The following is an 8,636-nucleotide window of genomic DNA, read 5'->3' on the forward strand; positions in this document are numbered from 1 at the left end:
TAAAACCCTTTAATTCGGTCTTTTCACAATTAAAAACAAAAATATACATTGATCAACACTTCAAACAAAAATAAAAATTTCACCACCACAACCACCATCACCAACAGTAAATTATGGTGAGAGTGAAAGCATCAGAACCAACTTTACATGATGCTTTTTTCTGCATATCAAACCAAAACAACAAACCATGTATATACTTTATTTCTGCAACAGCTTCAGACCTTGTTATAATAATGCATGCAAATACCTGATCGACGTCGTATCATTATACACCTATAGCATGATCATCTGCACATGTACAAGTAAACCTCCTGAATCTATGTTTTTTCTTGTATTTTAAGATTCAACTTCACTCACAAGCAATCTGTGTAGTTAGCCACACGAACCGACACCGGTGATGACCAGCAAAAAACTTAAGTATCATCTTATGCTCCGTAGCTGTTGGGGCCGAGGTCTCGCCCGAATGATAGCCTCGTCACAATGTCTAATGTATTCGGACAATCGCCATGGTTTTTGCCATTTCCATTTGAATTGCAATAGCCACTGATGATGACTTCTTTTCCATTTCCAAAGTTTGCATGCTTGTCCTGCTAATGTCAGCTTCCTCGCCGCAGACAACTGCTTGACGGGGACTATCTGTTCTCAGACGAATGTCGAGTTACTTTACTTTATTCCAAATTATATAGACATATATAAAATTAAGATTCAAGAATTGAACCTTTTTCGGTTTGGTGGTGATTGCTTCTGCCCCTCGGTTAGCAGTGTTATTAGTAACTCCGGGCGTGTATTTCAGTTGCTTTTGTGCTGGTACTGGAACAGGGGACAGTGGAGTGCTGGTTTCATCGGCACTGTGCTTCAGTGAACCATTTGATTTTCCCTGCAAAATTATCATCAATTAGGTTTGAGAAGTCATAATGCTATCGTCGGTATTCATATGAGGTAGCAGTGCACTTTCAGTCCTTGAACTATAACTGAAAATTCATCTTAGATCCAAGGATTAAAAGTATTTTTTTGAATAAAAAGGACCAAAACTGCTAGCTTTTCTCATTAGTTTAGAGACTATTTCTAAAATCTAACAATGAAAATCGAGGTATAGTTGAAGGACCAAAAGTACACTTTTCACCATTCATACAATAATATCTATTTATGTATGTTCTTGTAAACAGAAGAGTATCGAATCATAAATTATGCAAGATGTGTTGTTTTGGCTTATGATTTAATGAAGCGCATGAAAGATAAACTCACTGAAGTTGGTGTGGTTGTTGCAGCAGCCATAGCATGCTCTCTTGATTTTAGCTGCTTTTCAGTCTCTTTTCTCCGAGCTTCACTTAGTCGGAGAATGCCAACGAGCTCATTCATCTGCTCCTTTAATTCCTTGATCTCGCTATCCTTCTCTCTTAACTGACATCTGTTTCCACAAAAAAATAATACTGGCTCAAAAATTCTAGTTTTCATCACCAATGGATCGAGAAATTTATATACATGAATACTTAAAACGTCAAAATAATAATGTAAAAATTAAAACCATAAGAAATCAAGACCAATGCAGTATCTAAGGAAAACCTTGCATCTGCTGCAATGCTAAACATGTATTGGAGTGAGTTCTTCGCATCTCCCATCGAGCGAAGCTGGTTCCACCGCCCGCGCCCTGCAAATGATCTTTCTCTTTCCTCTGCCTCGGACAGTTGAGAAGCCATTGCGACAAGAGTACTTGAAGATATGCTCACCATATTCTCAAGTGATGCTATTCTTGCAGATCTTGCATTTGGTGACATAGAGTACATTCTAAACAAGCATCAAAACAGTTTTAAAATGGTATTTTAAGCTTTAAGTGAATCAACTCTAACATAGAAGCCTTCAATTCAAGCAGAACAGTAGTCATTAACAATATAAAGATTGGTTCACTAACCGAGAATGCCTGTTCTTTCCATTTGGAGTAACAAGTCCTCCAGAAATTGCTTCATCGTTCTTCAAAATAGAAAGTTCTTCCGCCAATGCGGCCCGCCTAAGGGTAAAGAAATGCAAATAGAATAACTATGATAGAATATCATACCAAGCAATCATCTAATAAGAAAATACAATGATAACCCATACACTTGACTTTGTTTTTCATATTCTGAGCGAACTTCATGCACATTCACCATGACTTCAAGTTCTTGATCTATCCATCGCTGTAATGACTTTTCACTTACCTGAGGGAGTTTCAGCTTGAAGTTAATGCTTATACTTGTTACATTTATCAAAAAATTCATATGATTATGGAGTGCTTGAATGTATCAAATACCTGGATGCCATGAGAATTCCCATTTGCAATAGCTGGAAATGCAAGGAAAATAATTTAGACAGTGTGCTTTAAGATTTCAAGGTGTTTTAGGAAGAAAAAGGCACCTGAGTTCTCTCGTCCTGCAGATTTCCGAGCTTCTAGCAACTCTTTCAACCGCTTGGTAGCCATGGCAGCCTCTTCGGTCTTCCTCTGAAGAACCTACATTAACATATATGCACAAAATAAAAATCTACAAAGAATTGGTATAGAAGGAGAAAGAATTCTCTAGACGCAATAACCAAATTGACAGATGGGAATAATAATATGGTAAATTGGTAAGAAAGATTGCATTACCAATTTTTGTCGCTGGTTCAAGGCCTGGAGTTTGTGCCGTTCGAATTCATTCCTTCTTCCTTCTTTCCTTAGCTGGTCAAGCAAATGCAGCAGCATGAATACAACATCCACACAAGTAGTGGAACGTTACACGAGATCACTTTCAAATGCAACATCATCATTAAAATTTCTGTTTGTATGTCATGTTAATTTAATTTTCAATACCTACTGTGCTACTAAGAAAAGATGTCCAAGAGATGAAACAGGAATATGATATACATCACAACTGTGTGAGAAACTCTTATTTAAATTTAATGAAGCACCTGAAGAAGTTCTTTCTCCCGTGAAGCCTTCCATTGCCGAAACTGCTCAGCCTCTTGTTTTATCTTATGTTGCAATTGGACCTGTAAATTACAGAACAGTCATTACCAAAAATAATAGTCTAAAGTACTAAAAGCTGTAGAGGCTAAGAATTACAGAATATTTGCAGGAAGACGCAAACCTTCTGCGCCTTAATAGATTGAATTTCATCTTGGAGTTTTTTGGCAGCTTCATCACTTCTTTGCTTTTCCTTCAGAAGCTGAACTTGGTTTTCTTGCTTTTTCTTCAGATCTAATATCTGAATAATCGAATTTATAGTTAATAATCAAGAAGAAACTTGTATAAGAAATTTCTATGAAAAATTCTACAAACTGTCACCTGTGCTTCAAGGGATTTTAATTTCTGCAGATGAACATCTGGTAACTTCTGTGCTTGCCCGTCAGAATTAGCTGCCAAGTTTTCAACTTCAGCAAATAACCGGTCCCTTTCTTGCTGAATAGTTTCATGTCATCAGAATCTCAAATGTGAGTCTAGGGAAAATCAAAATAATAATATAAAGTAAAACCCATTTAACAATAAAACTATCATTAACCTGTACAATTCTTTTCTCATCTTCAAGTTCCATAAGCTTCTTTCCAAAATGTTGCTTCAGAGCAAAAGTGTCCAACCCACCAAATAATTTCATCTCAGACTGCAACCATAAAAGAAAATTGGCTTGTCATCTGTGACCCGAAAACTAAAATGCATGAATAACAATGATAGGTAATCCACGTCAATTTTTTTATTTTCCTTCATAATCTGACATTTTCTTAGCTGCAGCCAACTAGTAAGCCTAAGAGTAAAACCAAAATGATTCACAATAATAAAACAGCCTGAAATTGCTAATTTAATTCATTCTATCCAACTAATATATAACACATTTACGACAATCATGACACACTATTCCCTATTCTTCAAAATCACCCATTCCTCATGAGTATTCTTGATGAATGCTGTAAATGAAGTCCAATTGAGAAACCTTACTTTTGATGCTGTTAGTACTTTGTTCCATCAAACATTTAGAATTACCTCTTTCTGCTCTAGGCGTTTATTCAACTCATTCAATTCCTTCCCCATGGTGTTTTGCAGCATTGTATGTTCCCATTCCTTGGCAGCTTCTTCATCGATCTCCTTAGAATTGACACCTGCAATAGAATAGAATAGTTGGCACAGCAGAATACTAGACGAACTGATAAAATTCTCAAAATGACATCAGGAATTTGATTCTTCCAACATATCGCACTAGAAAACATAATGATAACTTTTCAAAAGTGAACAGTGTGATAAGAGACTAGCCTTCCAGGGTTTCACCCATCTGGTATTCGAATGAGTCTGTACTACTAGGAAGGCTCCGTTTTAATCCCTCAGCTTTTGTGAAAAAAGATCCAGCTCTCTGAAGATTAAACGGAAATTCATTAAAAGTTTATCTCAATAAAGATTTGCTGCTTATGAATGAATTATCAGATAAGTTTATAAGATGAAGTCATATTATGTTTAGAAAATCTGAAACTAAAAGCAGTCAGTATGATACTTGAACTTCGCCTTCATAATGATCAGCAACATTAGATCTATTATGGTATTCATGAAGCTCCCTTCTAAGATCTTCATTAGTAGCTTCAAGCCAAGAAATTCTTTGCTTAAGAACCTGCACATCAAAACATGAAAAGCGCATTTATAATTACCAGCATCAAAAAGTATTTTCCAAGCAATTTTCTTTATTTATTTCTTCAAATTATCAGTCTTTACTATACTTCTCCATGAGAAAAGAGAATACCTGGATTTCATGGGATGAAGGTCCTCCACCACGACCAAGTAGCTCAGCCTGCAAGTATTCAAGTTGTTGGCGCATCTTTTGCATCTCACTTGTAATTGGGTTTCGGTTAACCTAAACAACAAGATTGGTGACTGACAAGCGTAGCAGTTGCAAGTAACTACAATTTGAATATTCATCTTATGCGACATATAGAGATTGAAGTATTAATTGATGTCCAATTTTTAGTGAACTACTTACAATAGGCTTATTCTGAATGTTACGGGCACGATTAGCATATTTCAATGTATTAAGAGACTCCTCTGCGTTGATATCAGCGGGACTTATACAGGCTGCAAAGTACAAAAGCAAGTAATTATCGTCTTGAAATCAACAGTGTAAGTAAACATGATAACTTTAATTCTATATGACTGTTACGAGAACATAACAAAAATTAGAATTCATATATGCATGAAATTGTAGTTGTCATTTGTCAATGTAGCATAATTTCAAATTTTGTATAGCATTTTGAGAAAAGCAGATGGTATCTCACCTATCATGACAGTCCTGCTATTTCCACCCAGAGAATCCTGTCGAAAATATAATCAAGAAAAAGATTAAATCAGATATAACATACTTAATTATATCAAAAAGTTCTTAGTAAGAAAAAAAGGATAAAAAATTTTCACACTTGAGAAGGATGATCCTACTGCACATAAGCAAAGAGGAAATGATAGCTTCAAGCTTTAATCCTACAGATGTTATACTCTACTAGTCCAAGCTTATTGCTAATATGCATGCAATGATATCTGTCTTTGACAGCAAAAAGAAAAATGATCTGACCTGCAAAAGACGAGTAAGTTTGCTGTCACGATAAGGAACATGCACACCTTCTTTCCTCTTCTTTTCATCCCCAAGGGCACTAATGACATTCCCAAGTGCAAGAAGTCCCTTGTTTATATGAACACCTGAAAGAGAAGACTTACATTAAAAATGTGGTTTCTAAGAAAAAGAAGCTCAAAAAATTTGGGAGAGAACAAGCAACCTTCTTTGAACCGCAGACCATCTGAACCTGTTCTTTTAGCTCTCTCTGATCCTGCTAGATCCACCAGATGGAGCTTTGCACAAAGGAAATCTTCATTCATATCCTCAATTGGACTACCATCAGCAGTAATTATTGGATCTAGTTTGCGCATCTGCTCAAGTGTGATTGTGAAAATTGCATGGGAGCGACTGTTCCAATAATTAGTCCAAGAACATGAATTAAAACCGCAATATTTTATATGTGCTAAATACATATTAACTAGCACTTCATAACATAATAATGTCATGTTTCTTGGCTCTCTAATTAACGAGAGTCTATAACATTAATAAAATCAACACCAAATACGTTTGAGCTGAAGGGTAAAAAGATGGTGAATAATATGAAAAAATTAATCCTCTAGCAGTGAGTAGATACACATAATTTAGATTATGACCATCAGTAGAATTCCAAACAGAAAAGACATAAAAACTTTCTTTAGTATTGTACCTTGATTGATTGTTCATATTTGTGCTTCCAGTTGCTCGGCTCAATGAACCTTGCTCTAGGCATGCAGCCATTTCTGTTTGAGTATTGACATCAATTTCAGTAGATCCAGCAAGCGTTATAACACCATTTGATGCCTCACGGATTTGTACGGGAGGTTTCCCAGGTACAGATACCTTTCCTGCATTACCATTACCAGCCTCAAGTTTCCCAGTGGATGCAGGATCGAGCAAGTCTCTCACTTCTTCTTTTAGAATCTTCACAATCATATGTTCCAGTTACATTCTTGATGCAAAAATTCAAAATGTTTGTATTCATGCTATCATAAGCATACATAAGTTTAGAAAAGCAAAAGCAATTAGAAATATCATCCTATTTTCACTCACTCACGTGTCTTCCTTTTAGAAAAGCACGGAAAATGTTTGCATTAACTAGAAGAAATTTCATAAGGTTCAAGCTCTGATAAATATAAATCTTGCCAAATCAAAGGTAGCAACAGAGAATCAAAAAGCTATAAATCAATTGTACCTCAATAAATGAGACACGCAGTTGGAACTCAGCCTGATGCTTTAAACTTTCAATCTTGCCAAATAATGCATTCATAACTTGAGGAATAAGTCCAGATTGTTGCCCATCCTTGACTGCAGTCCCCATAGTGTATGTCTTCCCTGAACCTGTCTGTTGCATATCAAGAAATTCAGGCACTAAGATTCTTGAAACAACATGATACAGTGATTCAACAAGGGGTGATCGAAAGATTTCGTATAACCGTACCTGACCATATGCGAGGACAGTCGCATTATACCCTTGGAACAAACCATCTACAAGTGGGGAAACACATTCTTCAAACATCGCAGATGATGGAGAACCACTACTCCCATAAACACGATCAAATGTAAAAGAATGACTGCCAATTTGCACCTGCAAATCAAAAAGCATTTAATCAATGTTTGACGAAATATATAACATAACAATATTAGTATAGCATTCTGCCTTCTCAATCTACACTCTGTTTGCCACCTCAAGTTTAATCTAAAAATTTGTTAATATTAACAACACTCACAACCCAAATAGAATCAAAAGAATCAAAATCCAGTTTCAATTGCCATGTTTAACCAGAAGAAATAGAGAAAAAAGATACTAATTCTTCCAAAGATAATAAAACCAATGAACAGGAAAAAGAAAAAAAATATATAAACATATATATTTTTTTCCCACCCATATCTTCTCCTCATTGAATTGTCCACAATCAATAACTCAATGCAAACAATTAAACCATAATAATGGATTAATTATCAACACCCACACACAAAAAAGCAAAGTCAAAAATCACAGCTTGGAATCCGAATTGAATAAAAAAAACACAATTAAATGAGAAACTAAATCAGATCCAAAAAAAAAAAACAAGAAATGGAGAAGAGAATAACCTGAGGTTTTCCATGGACAACAAAGACACAATCTTTACAACCTTGCAAACGTTCATCACCGATGAGAGGCCGGATATGCACAGCCACCTTAACACAACAATCTTCTGCTGCTCCTCCACCACCTCCTCCATCCATCCTCCTTCACAAACAACCAAATCTAGTGCCAAATCCAAGCCCAACAACAAGAACAGCAATGTGAGGAGCAAGATCAAGGGAAACACAATGCATTACCCAAAAAAGCAACAGGAAAGTGAAATGGCACCAAGAATGGTGGGAGAGAGATGTAGAAATAGAGAGAGAGAGAGAGAGAGAAGCGGGGGAGTGGAGGAGTAGGTGGTAACAGAAGTGAAAGCAATGGGGAAGAGCAAGAATGGGAGGAGAAGCAAGCAACAATGATTTCTCTCTTCTTCTTCTTCTTCTTCTTTTTCTCTTTTTTCTTTTATATATATATATATATATATATTTGTTTGATTGGTTTTGGGGGGATGTGGAAATAGGAAGAAGCTTGAAAGGGAAACAGTCTTCCCAGAATGACCCTGTGATGGTTTTTTTTACTTTTTTTTTTTTGTGTTGTTGAAGAGAAATCATTCCCAGAATGCCCTCGTGTGACTGTTGAGTAGTTGTAACTCGGAAGAAATGGGAGCATAATATACGAATTTGGTCTCTACGCTAGCTCACTGCTTTCGAAATGTCTTCTACTCGTATCTTTCATAGTGGCTAATTTATTCTCGAAAAATAAAGCTCACACTAAAGTATTTTTACGCTCGAAAACGATCATCATCTCAGATCATGCGATTAATCGAGCTCATTTTCAGTCGTGAAAAAGATTAAATGAACTCATTTTTAAAAGTAGAGGAACTATAGTTGAGAATATTCATGAGCAGAGGAACTTAAAGAATATAGTGATTTAAACAGAAAAATCATTTAGGGTATTCTACTTTAAAAAAATATTAGTAGAAGAAGCTTTGGGTTTGG

At 35.9% G+C, this 8,636-nt stretch overlaps 1 protein-coding gene across 2 annotated transcripts; it reads right to left on the reverse strand.

Annotated features, from left to right (window-relative positions):
* LOC120263478 (kinesin-like protein KIN-4A) lies at window positions 1-8,092 on the reverse strand. Of its 2 annotated transcripts, XR_005537099.1 has the most exons (26): window positions 7,662-8,092; window positions 7,009-7,155; window positions 6,763-6,912; window positions 6,238-6,491; window positions 5,752-5,939; window positions 5,550-5,674; window positions 5,260-5,296; window positions 4,968-5,059; window positions 4,731-4,841; window positions 4,488-4,601; window positions 4,253-4,349; window positions 3,986-4,101; window positions 3,510-3,608; window positions 3,296-3,409; window positions 3,099-3,215; window positions 2,920-3,000; window positions 2,618-2,689; window positions 2,389-2,482; window positions 2,285-2,316; window positions 2,095-2,192; window positions 1,910-2,005; window positions 1,564-1,785; window positions 1,246-1,408; window positions 719-877; window positions 358-636; window positions 1-288 (listed from the first exon to the last, which is right to left on the reverse strand). XR_005537099.1 is itself a non-coding variant. In XM_039271398.1 (25 exons), exons 1-25 carry the CDS (start codon window positions 7,794-7,796, stop codon window positions 421-423), a joined length of 3,129 nt encoding a protein of 1,042 aa, XP_039127332.1. In that variant the 5' UTR covers window positions 7,797-8,092; the 3' UTR covers window positions 1-420. The 2 variants fall into 2 exon arrangements, 1 of the variants encoding a protein (XP_039127332.1); XM_039271398.1 differs by having other exon boundaries at window positions 1-636.
* Window positions 8,093-8,636: the final 544 nt, after the last annotated feature.

This window comes from Dioscorea cayenensis, chromosome 6 (genome assembly GCF_009730915.1).
Source record: "Dioscorea cayenensis subsp. rotundata cultivar TDr96_F1 chromosome 6, TDr96_F1_v2_PseudoChromosome.rev07_lg8_w22 25.fasta, whole genome shotgun sequence".
Taxonomy (NCBI): Eukaryota; Viridiplantae; Streptophyta; class Magnoliopsida; order Dioscoreales; family Dioscoreaceae; genus Dioscorea; species Dioscorea cayenensis.

Excerpts from the sequence above, each read along its gene's own strand:
- LOC120263478 (XM_039271398.1), bottom strand. The coding sequence starts at position 7,796 with ATGGATGGAGGAGGTGGTGGAGGAGCAGCAGAAGATTGTTGTGTTAAG. Across the intron at positions 6,492-6,762 it reads TGCGTGTCTCATTTATTGAG|ATTCTAAAAGAAGAAGTGAG; the intron begins GTACAATTGATT and ends ATGATTGTGAAG. Across the intron at positions 2,193-2,284 it reads GGAATTCTCATGGCATCCAG|GTAAGTGAAAAGTCATTACA; the intron begins GTATTTGATACA and ends AAACTCCCTCAG.